General features: G+C 37.6%; 1 protein-coding gene across 4 annotated transcripts in view; it reads right to left on the bottom strand.

The window, feature by feature from the left end:
- The window catches only part of PDS5A (PDS5 cohesin associated factor A), a 96,812-nt gene that overhangs the window by 44,820 nt on the left and 32,989 nt on the right, over positions 1–19,003 (bottom strand). For all 4 annotated transcript variants that reach the window (XM_017509892.2, XM_017509894.2, XM_017509893.2 and 1 more), the window contains 5 exons: positions 10,014–10,217; positions 8,090–8,176; positions 7,455–7,552; positions 4,286–4,412; positions 1,999–2,079 (listed from right to left, as the gene is read on the bottom strand). In XM_017509892.2, the coding sequence (XP_017365381.1) occupies positions 1,999–2,079; positions 4,286–4,412; positions 7,455–7,552; positions 8,090–8,176; positions 10,014–10,217 (597 nt within the window). The remainder of the gene's footprint in view (positions 1–1,998; positions 2,080–4,285; positions 4,413–7,454; positions 7,553–8,089; positions 8,177–10,013; positions 10,218–19,003) is intronic.

Below are 19,003 nucleotides of genomic sequence, written 5' to 3'. Positions count from 1 at the left end.
TATGAGTTTAGTAATAAAAAGTATTTAAAGGTGAAGGAGGTTTTTGTTGTTGTTGGGTTGGTTCTTTTAATACTCAGAGAAAGTCAAATATGTTTAAGAAGAAAAAAGTGGTGACAAAACAGCTGATTTTTAAAAAAATGCTAGAGAGAAAAATGGGGAACACAAGGCCAAGAGCGCAAATTAAAAGATACCAGTACCACACACCAAACCCCCATACACGCAGAAGAATTAAATTTTAAATATGTTAAAGGGGCCAGGCATGGTGGCTCATGCCTATAATCCCAGCACTTTGGGAGGCTGAGGACAGTGGGAGATCCAGGAGTTCAAGACCAGCCTGACCAGGACAGTAAAAACCCCATCTCTACTAAAAACACAAAAATTAGCCAGGCGTGGTGGTGGGCGCCTATAATCCCAGCTACTCGGGAGGCTGAGGCAGAGAATTTCTTGAACCCGGGAGGCGGAGGTCGCAGTGAGTGGAGATTGAGATCAAGCCACCGCACTCCCGCCTGGTGACAGAGTGACACTTTGTCTCAAAAAAAAAAAAAAGCTAAAGGGGCAAATGTATGCAACTGATACAAGCATGTATTTCTGCTAGTATCATAATCTGAAAAGCAGCATATATTAAGAGTTAGAAAATACTCATTCTTGGCCAGGTGTGATGGCTCACGCCTGTAATCCCAGCACTTTGGGAGGCCAAGGTGGGCAGATCACCTAAGGTCAGGAGTTTGAGATCAGCCTAGCCAACATGGTAAAACTCCGTCTCTACTAAAAATGCAAAAATTAGCAGGGCATGGTGGCACACAACTGTAGTCCAGCCACTCAGGAGGCTGAGGTAGGAGAACTGCTTGAGCCTAAGAGACAGGGGCTGCAGTGAGCTAAAATCACACGACTGCACTTCAGCCTGGGCATAAATGCAAGACTCTATCTCAGAAAAAAACAAAACAAAACAAAACCTCATTTGGATTTTTATCCATGGAAAATAATTCAACAATATGTAAATGTTAGATTCACAAAGATGATTAGGAAAGAAAAAAAACACTGAAAAGACCTAAATGCATGACAATAAGAAAATATATATCAAGAAATATTTATAGTCATTCTTATATATTTAAAAAGAATGTCAAAATATGTAAATACAAATAAGACAAAAATTTTGCATAAAGTATGTGTAAAAATAGGTATAAATATGAGCAAATGTACAATGAAATTAACTACTATAAGGTAGTGAAATTACAAATATTTTATTCCAAATCACTGATTTTTTTTTTTTAGTAAGGACAACAAAAATATCCCAAACAAATTCCTCAATAAAGCTTTTTTTAAACTATTACTGTATAGCAACTGCTAAAGAGGAATAAACAGTAAGACTTTAGAAGAATGACCCAGAAGAAACAAAGAGGAAAATATATAAAAGAGACACAGAGACCCAAAGATAAAGATGTAGAGAGGTCGGGCACGGTGGCTCACGCCAGCACTTTGGGAGGCCGAGGACGGCAGATCACCTGAGGTCGGGAGTTCAAGACCAGACTCATCAACACTGTGAAACCCTGTCTCTACTCTAAATACAAAATTAGCCAGGCGTGGTGGCACATGCCTATAATCCCAGCAACTGAGGTGGCTGACGTAGGAGAAACACTTGAACCCGGGAGGCAGAGGTTGCGGTGAGCTGAGATAGTGCCATTGCAATCCAGCCTGGGTAACAAGAGCGAAACTTCACCTCAAAAAACAAAACTAAAGAGGTCAGCATATTGGGGAGACAATGAAATAAACATAAATACAAACGCAGATCAGGGGATGGGAGTTGTAGACAAGTATTCTTAAAATAACATCCACTATCTTGTGCCCTTTAAAAACAACATCATGAAGTTTATGCTGCATTTCTCTAACCTTGGTCACATTTGGACAAAAAGTCTTTAAGCTAAATAAACTTGTTATGTAACAGGTTCTAACAAATTAGTACAACGGATTAAGAGTTAAACAATACACAGAAATACATACATTGGCAATGCATGCCTCAATAGTCTGGACTGTTCTTTTCAACAGCACTTTTGCAAGGTCAAAGGACTGTTTATTTAAGTTCTGAAAAATAATAAAAACATGAAAAGTTACAAATGAATTTGTTAATTTATGAGATAGTAACATTAGAACACTGTAGTCTTCAAATCTATAATAAAAAAAGAATTTTCCTTCACTAAAATATGAAACGAAAATAAAAATAACTGAATTCTCTTCAAGTTTTTGCCAAATATCCTCTAGTCAAGTGGTCTTAATTGCAGAAGTTGCAAAATGAATTCATTTATTAATCAAAAACTAAAAGGGATTAGTTAGCAAAAGCACAACCCCATATTAAGTTTTAGTAAACTCAAAACAGACCTAATACTTTTTGGTTTTGTCTATTAACCAATGTAAACCGACAACTACACCATGTATCTTAAACACATACACTCCCCAATCTAACACAACATGCTCAATTATTTCATTGTTTAATCAATGTGTGCTCTGAAGAAGAGCAGACCTGGTTAAGTGTTCCCAAAAAAGTGGGTCTTGGTCAATTATATTTTTGGAATGCTGAATACTATGCTCCCTCTTAAAGAGCCCCAACATACTCAAATAAATTAAAGGATCTGAGAAAAACTGTAGAAAATATATATTTAATTTTTTAAAAATGGCTGAAAAGGGAATTGTTTTGAATAATGCCTATTAACATTGCTATATATCTTGAAGTTTTAGATCAAACAGATTAATTTACTGTCATCTCACACCTCTTCCCGAAAGGGGCTAGGAAACCCTAAACTCTAGGCAAGGGTTTAGCAAACTTTTTCGATGAAGGGTCACATCGTAAATACTTTAGGTTTTATGGGTCATACAAATCACTGCTACGCTACACAGCACTGCTGTTGTAGCATGAAAGCAGATACAAACAAAATGAAAACGAATGAACATGGCTGTGTTCCAATAAAACCTTACTCACATAAATAAGCAATGGTCCAAATTTGATCAACAAGCCACAGCTTCTTGACCCCTGCTCTATACTTTTATTTCATTGGCAAAGGATAAGATTTGCTTAAAATTAACATTTCTATTTTAAAAGAAGTCATTTCCTACTACTAATAAAAATGCTCTCAAGCCAGCTGTGGTCGCTCATTCCTGTAACCTCAGCACTCTGGGAGGCTGAGGCAGGCAGATCACTTGAGTCCAGGAGTTTGAAAACAGCCCAGGCAACATAGCAAAACCCTGTTTCTAAAACTAACTTAAAAAAAAATTAGCCAGGTATGGTGGCACATGCCTGTATTGCCAGCTACTTGGAAGGCTGGGGTGGGAGGATCATTTCAGCCCAGGAACAAAGGTTGCAATGAACCATGATTGTGCCACTGCACTCTAGCCTAGGTGACAAAGCAAGAGCCTGTCTCAAAAAAAAAAAAAATACCATGGACCTACTTACCTAGTATATAAAAACCAAATATGCTGTCTTAACCTGCCAAAACATGCTCTCCTTTGTCATAGACTCAGGATTTTTATAAACTACAAATTCATCTGCATAAAATGCAAATAATAATTAGAGTCAAGAGTAGAATTTCAAATTAATTATATCTTTCTGTGAATGAGTATAATTAGACAGATTTTTCCTCTAATGTCTGGTAACAGGTTACTGAATCATTAGAGAAAAAGAACAGAAGGGCAAATATCAACACTGGGGTAGGCTTGAGTAGAGCCCAGTGGTGGAGCTTGAGGGCAGCCAAGTCCTTCAGTTTCTTAGGAGGACCTGGTGGAGAGAAATAGATAAAGGAAATGGAGAGGAATGATACACCTCTGAATCATCCCATCCTTTCCTTCTTAACATTAATTATATAGCTTCTGCTTCTGCCCAAATCTTTTTCTGAGAGTACCTAAGAAAAAGGCACAATACAGATTCTGAAAATAAATCCAAATTCCTATGTTTCACATCTATGTTAAAAAGGAAGAAATACATTTCTTTTCCAAACAAAATTAACCAAAAAGACAACATCCCTAACCCCATATAATTCTCAGACTATGTGCTATGAATACAAAATATTTTCAGTTTCCAAAAAATAACACCTAAATGAATAAAAATCTTACATGTTAATCAATATGTTTTGTAAAAATAATAGCCACAAGACTAATGTATGTTAATCTATTTTATTTGAGGTGGAGAATGATCATGAGAACATTTACATGGGATTGCAAATGGCCATAAAACAATTGTTCATTCTTATGTGTAGCATGACTTAAATATTAACCTTTAATATATTCATACTTTACAGACCTTATGTGCAGGAATGAGGTTAATAAGAATGGAGTCCAATAATTCTTGAGTAACTCCATCACCTTCCATGATGATAGAACTCATCAAATCTAGCATGTGCATTTGTACCTTCTTATTGTGGCTATTGCTACAAAAAAAAAAGAAAGTAGTAGTAGTAGAAGAAGGAGGAGGAGGAGGAGAAGAAGAGAATTCAAGCTTCCAAAAAGAAAATTAAACTTCCTAGTTTAAAACAACAATCTCACATTTAAAGGGTTTTCACTTGAGGGACAGTACCAATAACGGCAGAGGAATTTTGGCTGCTCTATTTACTTTCTCCTTTTGTTGAATATTAATTACAAAAGTTGAAAGGCATGGTTGTATTTTATATAAACAAGACCAACCTAACTTCTAATAAACCACATTTTCTTCAATTCACATTTTTTTAAAAAAAGCAAAGCAAAAAAAAAAAGGCCAGGCACAGTGGCTAATGCCTGTAATGCCAGCACTTTGGGAGGCTGCGGTGGGTGGATCACCTGTGGTCAGGAGTTCGAGACCAGCCTGGCCAACCAACATGGTCTCCATCTCTACAAAAATACAAAAATTATCGGGGCGTGGTGGCAGGTGCCTGTAATCCCAGCTGCAGAGGAGGCTGAGGTGGAAGAACTGTTTGAACCCAGGAGGCAGAGGTTGTAGTGAGTGGAGTTCATGCCACTGCATTCCAGCCTGGTGACAGAGCGAGACTCCACCTCAAAATAAATAAATAAATAAATAAATTGATAATAATAAAAAAGACCTTTAAAATAAATTAAAGTCTCTATACAACTAGGATTCCAAGAGTAAATTAAATTCTACCTAATAAAAATGTCAAGTTTGGCCTGGGCAACACGGCACAACCCTGTCCCTACAAAAAAGTTAAAAATAGCCAGATGTGGTGATGTGTCTCTATAGCCCCAGCTTCTCAGAAGGCTGATATGGGAGGATCACTTGAGCCCAGGAGGTCAAGACATCAGTGAGCCATGATCATGCCACTGCACTCCAGCCTGGGTGACAGATCAAGACCCTGTCTCAAAAACACAAACAAAAAAGTCCACTTTAAAGAAAGGACGCTTCTGCTTACATGCCCCAGATTTTTAAAGGTGATAAAATTTTAAGGAAACAACAAAAAAAGTATATGATAATAAAAGCAGACATTTTTTTCAGCTGCCACACCTTAGGTCTTAATAAATTCCTCACACTAAGATAGAAACCTGTTTAAACATCACCAAACGTATAAGCCAACATAAGTAATTCTTGCTTTATCCTTGCCACTAGAAGGTTTAATTCACCAATACTGAAAATCAAAAGTTTCATCTAAAATGCTTTCCAGAACTAGAAGGTTTTTCTGAAAATGTCACCCTAGTACCTCTCAAAGAATTTCAAATGGACAAATGAAAAATCAATGAAGTATAAAATATAAGGCCAAAAATCAGTTTCAAGTGCTTCCAGTGAGGCCTGCCCTTTCTTGCTTTTGAACCTAGTCAGCGTAGGAAGGGACCTGGGCTGGCCTCCTGAATGGATAAGACATGCGACCCAGTTCTATCACTTCAGTCCACCTCAGCCAAAAGCCAGGTATCCTGCCAACTGACTACAAACACAGGTGCAAATCCACTCCAAATAAAATCAACTGCCAAGCAGAATCATGAGCTAAATAAAATGGTGGCTGTCTTAAACTATCAAGTTTTAGGTTATTTTGTTATGCAGCAAAAGCTAACAAACACAAAGGTAAGGTTTATATGTTCCATCATTTACTTAAGGGCTTACTGCTAGTCAAATGTCTCTGGAAGCTTTTTCTCATGCAGTCTTTCTACAAGCTTCTATCCTTATGCCAAGCTGGAGTGATCCTTTCCTGTTTGTTTCAGGTAATGTCTAATCCTACCATTTCATCTAAGGAAAAGGAAAATATGATATAGCATTCATAAAAATCTGCAGAAGGCTCTGGTTATCTGCTGTTCAATATGCATGCCGTTAGCCACATGTGGTTGGTAAATATGTGAAGTATGAAGAGTGTCACACATTGAAATGAAAATACTTTTTGATACAGTGGAATAAATAAATTATCAAAATGAATTTCACTTGTTTTTACTTTCCTATTAATGTGGCTACCAGAAAACTTTTGTGAGATATGTTTGTATATAATGTAATTCTCTAGAACACATCTCATAGCAGTGCTTGATTTACTACACAAAAAAACAAACCAGGCTGGGCATGGTAGCTCACACCTGTAATCCCAGCATTTTGGGAGGCTGAGGCAGGTGGATCATTTGAGGACGTAAGTTTGAGACCAGCCTGGCCAACATGGCAAAATGCCATTTGTACTGAAAATACAAAAATTAGCCAGGCATGGTGGCACACACCTGTAGTTCCAGCTACTCAGGAGGCTGAGGCAGGACAATCGCTTAAACCTGGGAGGCAGAAGCTGCAGTGAGCCAAGATGGCACCACTGCACCCCAGCATGGGTGACAGAGCCAGATACTGTCTCAAAAACAAAACAAAACCAAAACTCCCACACACCAAAACAATAACAACAACACAACAAAACAAAAAACTTGGGCTAAAATCAGAGTTTGATCCTCCTGCCCAGCAACTGGTCCCTGGGCAAGCCACTATACTTCCTGGCTCTGGATTACTCTCCCTATTTCTATAAAGAGAAGGCCAACTTAGGGAATGTTTAAGGTTTTTTTCCTAAGTCTAGAATAAGTAGTAGTTAGTGAGCTTAAAAACTGAGCTATTATGCCTCCCAGCACTAATGGTACATAAAATCTGCATAATTTCTACCTCATAATTTAATGTTTCATTATATTAATAACAGGTTTCAGGTGATTTGCTTTACAAACATATGTGGCTGCCTCTATTAGATAGTAAGTTTCTTCAAAACAAGAGCACTACTTTATACTTCTCTACTAGTCCATGGCCTCCAGGACAGACTGGGGCACTTAAGAGTCAACCAATAAATTGATGCCATAATTTAAAAATGGTAGTATAAGGACAAAGGCAGCGTTCAGAAAACAGGATTTTTACTTTTCCCTTCATGTTAAGTCTTCTAACGAAAACTATTCCTTGTAACTCTGAAGTATCTTAGTGTACATAGACTATACAACATCTGAATATATAAATAAAAAAAGAAACAGAAATGCTTTAAAAAGTAACTTACTTGATCACTGAGAAGAGAGTCCTAAAAAGCTGAATAAAAATTTCATTGCAATCTTCCAATTCAAAGCAGATGTTATATGATTTAACCCAAGCTAAATTCTTAAATAAACAAAAATAATTATTGAAGTATATATATATACACAGAATAGTTACATAATAAAAAGTTCAGTATAAATTTTTAGAATTAGAAACATATTAAAGTCTATAAAGACTCAACATATCAAATTTTAAGTGTTAAATTAATCACATACTCTTATCTTGAAAAAGATATATACCTGATGGCATCAATTTTCTCAAACTGAAAATACTCAATATTTTTGGGTTGGTAGATATATTTACATGCAAAATTTAAGGAACAGTGAAAATCTGTTTTTAGATTAGAAAATAGTAAAAACAGAGAGATACAAACAAAAGGTATAGTTTCAAATAATCTAGTTTTTCCACGAGAATATACTTTATCTCTTCAGGACAGGAATAAAAATACAATGACATTTTCCTTATGAAATGTAAAAGACATTTTATTATAGGCTTTGAATAAAACACAAAGACTCATTTTACATTACAAAGTTAACATGAAGAATTTGCTATCATGTGAAATAATAGTTATTAAATAAATTATTAAATAAGTTATTTTACCTCTAATAAATAAAAGTATCTATTAAACTGTGGACTCTTTGTATCCTCCAAACCTTTTAATTGTCTGGTAATAAACAAAAATATGTCCTGTTAAAAAAATAAAATATATTAATTTAGACACAAATACTTTTCTTTCAAAACACACTAACAGTATGTAAATATATTATCTGTGTACAAACTGCAATAAAGAAAATTCTCCTTTAGATGAATGTCTTGGGAGTGGCCTAGTCCATTTTTCAAAATGATTAAAAATATCCAATCAAATAAACTTATACTCTCTAGAAGCAAAAATAAAGATAGTTACTTCTACAAATCTTTAGGCTTTTGTATTCAGGAGGACCACAGGCTCTAAATCTCATTATCTTTTCTTCTAATATTGAGCTTTCACTTTACTATCTCTACTTTACATTGTGGCAAAAACTATCTTCATGTTAAGCGTTGGATATGAGTCTTTCCATTACTATTTCCTACACGTAAATAGTAATTTTTAGCTAATACTTTTGATGTTGATGTATGACTATGAAGTTGTGTGTGAAAAAAGGCAACAGACTAGTCCAATGGTTCTGTTTCATGATGCTAGTCTTTCATTTCTTAATAAGTTTTCTTTAGAAGTTTCAACTCACAGTAGTATCAATATTGTACAAAATGATTTGGGGGACTATTTTTAAAGAAAGCAGTCTAAAGGATTAAAATTTGCCAAGAATAAAATTATTCAAAATACAAAATCTGCTCAGGTGATCAATGTAAGAGTTCCACAAACATTTGAACAAAGGCAGAATAACCAAGATGAGCATATAGTTTTGCATGCCGAATAACTTATAGGAGAGGCCGGGCGCGGTGGCTCAAGCCTGTAATCCCAGCACTTTGGGAGGCCGAGGCGGGTGGATCACGAGGTCAAGAGATCGAGACCATCCTGGTCAACATGGTGAAACCCCGTCTCTANAAGAAAAGAAAACCATCTCCACTAGCAACCGGTGGTCACCAGACGGCTCACAGTTAACTTTTTATAAATCTTCATTTAAGAATTTCAGAAAAGATCACAAGTATGAAATGGCTAGTCTAAAAAGCTCGTATCACTTTCTCAATTACTTGTATACACATTATCTGCACTAGCACCTCATTTATGAAGAACTTAAGACTCTTATTACTCATTTTATATATATCTAGCCCCGGTACTTCCTGGCCCCATATGGACAGTAAAATTCATTTGATATTTGGCAACATCAGTGATTACGTTTCTTTTATATTTTATTATTGAGTGCCTTGTTTAGGCTCCTTAAAATTGCTATTTCATGCTTTAATGAATTTTACACTTCACAATAAAAAGTCATTTTCCAGGCTGGACAACATGGCAAGACCCTGTCTACAAAATATACAAAAAATTAGCCGGGTATGGTGGCATATGCCTGTAGTCCCAGCTGCTTGGGAGGCTGAGATGGGGGGATCCCTTAAGCCCAGGAGGTGGAGGTTGCAATGTGTCAAGATCACACCACTGCACTTCAGACTAGGCAACAGAGTGAGGCACTGTCTTTAAAAAAAAAAAAAAAAAAAAATAACTTATAGGAGAAAATAGATGACTATGTAAATTCTGGTATGCTATTGTTTTAAAAAGTATCATTAATCTGCTATTTGTCCCTGGAACATAGCCATCTGGGCTTTTGTGATGAATTAGCCAGAAAATTGGATTTGAGCATATAGGAACCAGTTTTGAACTACACCTTTCTATGCCTCAAAACAAACAACTCAGTCGTATGTGAAAATACTGACTGAATGAATAATTTTGCAACTTATGATATACTCTTAAGATGAAGAGACTAATACGAAACGTATGTTCATAAAGGTAAAGTATAAAAATAAAAGTATAACTTCTGATCAGTTGTGAATGGAAAATACAATAAAATGATTTTGTAAAGACTATATTTACCTTAAGTTTATCATGGGAAGTATATGGAGCTTCTGGGGCATAGATACGAAAGATATCAGCCAAACAACATGCTACAAGGAGACGCACATCTTTATTGGGGTTCCTGAGGAAGAATTCAGATGCAAGATGCAAGGCTAGTGGGAGATACTGCTGTTTTTCGTCTTCTGAGTCCTGATCCATATCCATAAAGGTTTTCACTACCATCTGTAAAAATGTTCAAAAACACAAAATAATCAACTCCTGGTATTTAGAAATCAGTGGAGGATGTAATTTAAAAANAAGGCATTTTAAAATTATTTTAATGCAGTTGTATTTCTGATTAAAAGATTTAATTACAATTAACCTGCTGTTATTTATGGTTACAAAATTAACCAATGTACACTTTAGAATCATTATAAAATGCAAATAATGAAGATAAAGAAAAATCTATTAACTTCTCAACTCCAGAAACTACTATTCACATTTATGTGTACTTTATGCTAGTCTGTTTTCTCTGTAATTATGCAAATAACTATAATTCTTTATTTACAAATCAAATCACAATAATTTCCTCAGACCTTAAAAATTATTCTCTACTTATAAATCACAGTTTATTTAATCTGTGTGATGGTTAATACTGAGTGTCAACTTGATTGGACTGAAGGATGAAAAGTATTAATCTTGGGTGTGTCTGTGTCCATGCTGCCAAGAGATTAACATTTGACTCAGTGGACTGGGGACAAAGCAGATCCACCCTTAATCTGGTGGGCACAATCTAATCAGTTTCCATCGAATATGAAGTAGGTGGAAAAATGTGAAAAGGGCAGACAGGACTAGCCTCACAGCCTACATCTTTCTCCCATGCTTTATGGATGCTTCCTGCCCTCAAACATCTGACTCCAAGTTCTGGCTCTCCTTGCTCCTTAGCTTGCAGACAGCCTATTGTGGAACCTTGTGATCATGTAAGTCAATATTTAATAAACTTCCCTTTAGAGAGAGAGAGTGAGAGAGAGAGAGAGAGAGAGTGTGTGTGTGTGTGTGTGTGTGTGTGTGTGTCAACATGGTAAGACCCTGTCTCTACAAAAATATTAGCTGGGCATGGTAGCATGTGCCCCATATATATATCCTATTAGTATCCTATATATATCCTATTAGGGGAGAAAGAGGGTGTGTGTGTACGTATTCCTATTAGCTCTGTGTGTGTGCATATATTCCTATTAGTTCCGTCCCTCTAAGAGAACCAGGACTAATACAATCTGTTGCCCTTGTCAAATATTAAAGCTATACTTTTTGCCAAGATTTTTATCATAAGTGTTACATTTTATTATTATTTTGAGACAAAGTCTTGCTTTGTTGCCTAGGCTGGAGTGCAGTGGAGCGATCTCAACCCAATGCAATCTCTGCCTCCCAGACTCAAGTGGTCCTCCAACCTCAGCCTCCCAAGTAGCTGGGACTACAAGCATGTGCCACTATACCTGGCTAATTTTTTAAAATATCTTTTGAAGCAACAGAGTTCTGCCACGTTGCCCAGTCTGATCTTGAATTCCTGGGCCTCCCAAAGTGTTGGCATTACAGGCATGAGCCACCATGCCCGAGCCTATTGTGTATTTTTTGACACCTATTGAAATAATCACATTTTCTCCCTAATTCTGTTAATATAGTAAATCCCAATGGCTGATTTTCTAATTTTAATCCAAGTTTGCAATCACAAAGTCTAATTTTACTAATTTTAGTCCAAGTTTACACTGCTAAAATAAAGACAACTTGGTCATAACACTTCAATGTGTATTTTATTTGCTATTATATTTTTTCCTTTATTTTTGTGATCATATTTTAAAAATCTGGCTTATAATTTCTTAAGACAACCGTATCATGTTTTAGTACTAAATTATACTGGCTTGAAACAAAATAAGCAGTGAACCCTCTTTTTTCTATCAGAGTATATTGAAAATTTGATAGTAAGACTGGTTTTATTTCTTCCTTAAATATTTAGGAAAGTATAACTGATAAAAGAAGGAATCATAATGAAAATGAGAAAATATTTTGAACTGAATTATAATGAAAATATGAACTACCAAAACTTGTGGGATGCACTTACAGCTGTACTTAAAGGAAATTTATAATCTTTTTTTTTTTTTTTTTTTTTGAGACAGAGACTCACCCTGTCACGAGTGCAATAGCACGATCTTGGCTTGTTGCAATCTCCGCCTCCCGGCTTCAAATAATTCTCCTGCCTCAGCCTCCTGATTAGCTGGGATTACAGGCGCCCACCACCACATCCAGCTAATTTTTGTATTTTTAGTAGAGGCAGGGTTTCACCAGATTGGTCAGGCTGGTCTCAATCTCCTGACCTCATGATCTACCCACCTCGGCTTCCCAAAGTGATGGGATTACAGGTGTGAGGAACTGTAGAAATTTATCATCTTAAATGTGTATCTTAAAACTGTACCTGGCAGAAATTTATAATCTTAAATGTGTATTTTACAAAAGAATGATCTATATTTCCATCTCGAGAAATTAGACAAATCCAACGAAGCCAGAATCAGGGTTTGTGAAGCAAAAGATAGAGAAGGGCTGGGCACGGTGGCTCACACCTGTAATCCCAGCACTTTGGGAGGCCAAGTCAGGAGGATCACTTGGGCCCAGGAGTTCAAGAGCAGGGTCTGGCTCTGTCACCTGGGCTGGAGTGCAGGGGCGCAATCTCAGCTCACTGCAACCTCCACCTCCCAGGCTCAAGCAACCCTTCCACCTCAGCCTCCTAAGCACCTGGTACTACAGGCACACACCACACCTGGCTAATTTTTGTACTTTTGTCTGTAGAGATGACATTTTGCCATATGTTGCCCAGGCCAGAATGTATTTTTAAACTACTGCTATGTAGCAAAATACCCCAAAACTCAGTGCCTTAAAACAATAACATGTATTTATCATCTGTAGTTCAAGAACTTAGTTAAGTCATGTGGGCCTGGAATTTCTCAAGAGGCTGTATGTACTTGGTCAAGGCTGCAGTCATCTGAAGGCTTGACTGGGTATGCAGGATGTGCTTTGAAGGTAACTCATTCTTATGGTTCTAAGTTGACACTGGCTGTTTATTGAAGTCCTCAGTTCCTCATTGCATGGGCCTTTCCAGACGTCTCCAGTGAAAAGGCAGTTAGTTTTCCCCCAGTGCAAGATCCAAGAGACCAAGTCTGAAGTGACAGTCTTGTATGACCTAATCTTGAAAAGAATACACTATCACTTCTACCATAGCCTATTCATTACTGACGTCAGCTCAGTTCAGTGTGAGTAAATACTATACAAGGAAATACGGTTCATTCAGGGCTATCTTGGAGGCTGACTATGATACAATGGCTTCTCATATGTGCACTTTGTATAGTCTTCTCCCACGGATGACTCTGGATTTGGCCATGCGGCTTTTTTTTTTTTTTTTGAGATGGAATCTTACTCTGTCGTCCAGCCTGAAGTGCAGTGGCACAATCTTGGCTCACTGCAATCTCTGTCTCCCAGGTTCAAGCGATTCTCCTGCCTCAGTGTCCTGAGTAGCTGGGACTACAGGCGCCCGCCACCACGTCTGGCGAATTTTTGTATTTTTAGTAGAGATAGGGTTTCACCATGTTGGCCAGGATGGTCTCAATCTCTTGACCTTGTGATCCGCTTGCCTCAGCCTCTGAAAGTGCTGGGATCACAGGTGTCAGCCACCGCACCCGACCCATTCTTCCCTCTTTAAAATATGTCGTTCTGTGCACATTTTTAATGTGCTGTACTGAGGTAGGAAAGCTAAAAACTACATTTCCTGGATTCCCTTGCAATGGAGTTGATGTCATAATTCTGGAATAACCAGTCAGAGGCACTTATTCAAGATTTGGAAGGTAAAAGGTCAGAAGAGGTGGTACTATAGTTTCTGCTATTAGCTGGCAAGTATGGAGTGAGGTGTTGTGTGTATGTGTGTGTGGGCATGTACATACACAGTAGCTTTCTACTGACTGGCTGCTAGTATTGTGAAGATAGAGAGAAGAACCATCCATTTTGTGCTGGTACTAATCTATTCAACTGTGTGAGGCTCCGTAGCAAATTATACCAATGGTGATTTCTTAATCACTGGATCATGGCTAAAAGTGTGTCCCTACTGAAGAGCTACTGCAATGTGGCTTCCTGATTTCCCCACCTTTCTGATTAGAGCACAGGATGCCGCTCTCCTTGTGGGCCAGCTATATGAAGTGTTCTGGGAGTCCAGTCTTAGAAAAGCCTGAATTGAGGGTGCTCTTCCAGCAATTCCAAATCACTTTTTAAATATCAAGTTCCCTGTCTGCTTAAAAGAACATAACTAAAGCTGGACTGGGGTTTGAAACATGACTGATTTTCTCTCAGATCCTTAAACATGTCAGAATCCCCTGTGCCATCTGGGCCTTTTTAAATGCTACTGCTTCTTTGCAGACCAATCTCTTCTTACCTCATCTAACTTATACACTTATGAGAATTAAACAATTTCTTGGTATGTTTGAGGTTTTTTCCCCTGTAAATTATGTTTTAATACTCTCTGGCTATTTATCTATTGAAGTCAGTCTTTTTTTGTTTTAAGAAATGAGTAGGGAAAAAAAATCAAAGTAAGTATTTTGCCCACAGCTAGGTTTTTATAATATTGATAAAAAAGAAACCAAAATAAATAAAAAAGAAACCAATACCAATAGTGTTAATAATGATTAACATTTCCTTAATACTTACCATATTCCAGCACTCTACAAATATTTCATTTATTTTTTTAGATAAATTAACTCAAAATTAAGCATATTTTCATGTATTTGCCATTTATTCTACATTTTCTTGGTGATGTGCCTCTTCAAATCTCTTGCCTTTTCTTTTTTCCTTTTAAGTTTTCAGCTTTGATATGTTCTGGTTACTAATCCTTTATCAGACGCATATTTTGCAAATATTTTCTCCCAGTCTGAGGCTTGTCGTTAACGCATAAAAAAATCTAATTGGGGTGGATCACCTGAGGTAGGGAGTTAGACACCAGTATGACTAACATGGTGAAACCTCATTTTTAAAACATTTTTTTTAATATAAATAAATATAAAAAAATTTAATTGATGTTTGTGACAACCCAAGTTGGGAAAAACAAACAAAAAAATTTAACTGATGAAGGATTTAGTTAATGTAATCTAACATCAATTATTTTCTTTTATGCTTTGTGTTTTGTATGTTCTAAGAAATCTTCACCTCACCAAAAATTGCGAAGATTTTCTTCCATGTGCGGTTTTCTTTGTTTTTGAGATAAGAGTCTCACTCTGTTGCCCAGGCTGAAGTGTAATGGCACAATCTTGGCCCACTGCAACCTCCACCTCCCAGGCTCAAGTGATTCTCCTGCCTCAGACTACTGAGTAGCTGGGATTACAAGCATGCACCACCGCACCCAGCTAATTTTTATGTTTCTAGTAGAGATGGGGTTTTGCCATGTTGGCCAGGCTGGTCTCGAACTCCTAATCTCAAGTGATCCACCTGCCTTGGCCTCCCAAAGTGCTGGGATTACAGGTGTGAGCCACAACGCCTGGCCTTCTAATGTGTTCTTGTAAAAGTTTTATAGTTTTAGGTTTTTACTTAAACTATACTCATGTCTATATTCATTCTGAGTTAATTTCTGTGTGTACTGAAAGCTTTTGGGTCAAGGTGTTCAAGCCTCATTTCTAGAAAATGACTATTCTTTCTCTTTTTCTACAGAATTGGTTTGGCGTCTTTGGTGAAAAAAACTGGCTATAATATGTAGGCTTATTTCTGGACTCTGCTGTGTTCCTATTATCTATTTCCTTTTACCAATACCACATAGCTTTGATTATTGTAGCTTTATAAAAAGTTTTGAAATCAGACAGTACGTGAGTCAACCAATTCAATATAAAAACATATAAAAATGAAAACAAAAAACATATAAAAATGAAGATCTAAACAGACTTAAGAGAAACATACACTGGTGGTGGTATATAAAATAGTACAACCACTTCGGATAACTGTATGGCAGTTCTTCATAAAATCAAAGAGGCATTTAACATTTAAGTCAAAACTTTCATTCTTAAGAATTTACTGAAAACATTTCACACAAATACAAATAAGTGTTCTTAACAGCTTAATTCAGAATATCACAAAACTGGAAATAACCAACTGTCCTTCAAAAGGTATATGGATAAGCCATTGTGGTATAACCATACAAAAGAATTCTAATTAGCAATAAAAGGAACCTGACAGAAGCAAGACACAAATGGGAAGCAGAGGGGACTAAAAAGCAAAAGAAGGAAACTTATGAGGTGCAAAGTTCTTTGAACTGCACCATGGACTACATAGTCAAGCCATGGTGACCCCTCTGACCCACACGTACACCTCCAGATGGCCTCCCAGAGTCAGAAAGTCTGAGGTAACAAGAAAACCACAAAAGGAGAATAGTTAGCTACTGCAGTGCCTGATTAACCAACCTTGTGACATTCCACCATTGTGCCTGCCTCCGCTGATGAGTCACTGGACCCTGTGGCCTGGTTAACAACAGTGCAACATTCTACCCTTGTTCCTGCCTCAACTGACAGGGCAACCTTGTGGCACTGGACCTTGTGACACCCCCCCAACACTTGCAAAAAAAAAAAACAAAAACAAAAAAAAAAACGCCAGCCAGGTGCAGTGGCTCATGGCTGTAATCCCAGCACTTTGGGAGGCTGAGGTGGGCAGATCATGAGGTCAGGATATTGAGACCATCCTGGCCATGGTGAAACCCCGTCTCTACTAAAAATACAAAAAAATTAGCTGGGCATATTAACCCACGCCTATAGTCCCAGCTACTCAAGAGGCTGAGGCAGGGGAATTGCTTCAATCTGAGAGAGGTGGCAGTAAGCTGAAAACGCACCACTGCACTCCAGCCTGGCAAAAAGAGCAAGACTCCATCTCAAAAAAACAAAAAAAGCCCTAAAATATAAATTTCAATTGCCTACCCTCAACCTATAAAACCAGCTCCTAACCCACCACCCTCTGCTGACTCTTTTCAGACTGAGCCCACTCACACCCGAGTAAATAAACAGGCTTGTTGCTCACACAAAGCCTGTTTAGGTAGTCTCTTCATTCAGATGGTGCTTATCATGAGAGTGATAGATATGTTCACAATCTTGAGGATGGTTTCAATGTTATGTATGTATGTACAAACTTGTCAGGCTGTTATTTCCTGACAGCAATTATTTGGCACCAAATAGGTGTACTACACTTCAATTCGGTTCTGACACTAACCACCTTAGCGTAGAACTCCACAAGTCAAAAGGCAAAGTTCTTTGCGCAAGACTGCCTCCACTTCAGATGCCAGCCCCAAGTGTCAGGGACCACTTACATTTCTAACAGACCAGCGCGATAAATCTCGGGTTTCCTCTAGCCCCCTTAGGTTTAAACATTTGCTATAAGAACTCACAGAACTCAATAAAAGCACTGTATTTTCATTTACTTATCTGAAACACAGTTTCACTCTGTCACCCAAGCTGTAGTGCAGTGGCGCCATCTTAGCTCACTTCAACCTCCGCCTCCTGGGTTCAAGTGATTCTCATGCCTCAGCCTACCCTAGTAGCTGGATTACAGACACATACCACCACAACTAGCTAATTTTTTGTATTTTTAGTAGAGACGGGGTTATGTCATGTTGGCCAGGCTGGTCTCAAACTCCTGACCTCAGGTGATCCACCTGCCTTGGCCTCCCAAAGTGCTAGGATTACAGGTGTGAGCCACTGCACCCAATCTGAAAGCACTATATTTGCTGTTACAGTTTTATTATAAAGGAAATACTTAAGCCTAAACAGGATTATATTATAAAAGAAATTCTCAAGCCTAAACAGGATTGAGCCTGCTTTAGTACTTGGATGGTAGACCACTGGAGAATAGCAGGTGCTATGAGCTAGAAGGAAAAAGAAAAGAAAAAAAAAACAAACCGGAAAATAGCAAGGTAGAAGAGAAGTATGTAACTCAAAAACAGTGAAATTTAAGAGACACATAAGTCAAAGACTTGGGGGAAAAGAGGGGTATGTGGATGGGATGGGGACACAGAGCTTCATGCCCTCTTCTCGTGAAATCTGGACATATCATCCTCCTGGAATATCACTGTGTTCAGCAACCAGTAACCTCCCCTGAGCTTTAGTGCTCACAGGTTTCGCTGGGCTTTATTACACAGGCATGACTGATAAAATCAAGACTGAACTCAATCTCTAGCCTCACTCTCCTCCTGGGAGAAAGTTCCAATCCTCTAATTTAAGCGCTTGGCCTTTCTGGTGACCAGTACCATCCTGAAGCTATTTAGCACCAGTGCTGGGAGCTACCTCATAAGCATAACAAAGACACTCTCAATTGGCAGATTCCAAGGGTTTTTGAAGCTCTGTGCCAGGAATCAAAGCAAAGACCATACGGATTATTGTATCATGTCATATAAATATGCCCAAATTATTGTACAGTATTTCAATTACTCCTCAATACAGCTATTAAAATTTTTTTTTCCAATTTTATTTTTTGAGACAGGGTCTCACTCTGTCACCCAGGTTGGACTTACAGTGATGTGATCAAGACTTAAATAGCCTCAACCTCCCAGGCTCAAGTGATCCTCAAAACCTCAGCCTCCCAAGTAGCTGGGACTACAGGCATATGCCACCATGCACAGCTAATTTTTATTTAATATTATTGGTAGAGATGGGGTCTTGTTATGTTGTCCAGGCTGGTCTCCAACTCTTGGCCTCAGGTGACTTTCCCACCTCATCTTCCCAAAGTGGTGTGATTACAGGCGTGAGCCACTGCATCCAGCCAAATGAATTTTTTATAAGCCCAAAATAGCAAATAAGAACTCTATTTTTTTTTTTGCTTTCTTTTAAAATTTTATATGCATATATCTTAGAGCTGCAGACTTACTTTCCTAATTTTGTTTCCCATGGCTTATTTTTGAGCACACAATGACAATCAATTATTATATTTATACATCACCTTTTTTTACTTTTCCAAGCTCTTTTACAGCTCTT

The sequence above is a fragment of the Cebus imitator genome, unplaced genomic scaffold (genome assembly GCF_001604975.1).
Source record: "Cebus imitator isolate Cc_AM_T3 unplaced genomic scaffold, Cebus_imitator-1.0 Scaffold425, whole genome shotgun sequence".
NCBI lineage: Eukaryota > Metazoa > Chordata > Mammalia > Primates > Cebidae > Cebus > Cebus imitator.
This window is presented reverse-complemented; position numbering and strand designations above follow the sequence as displayed.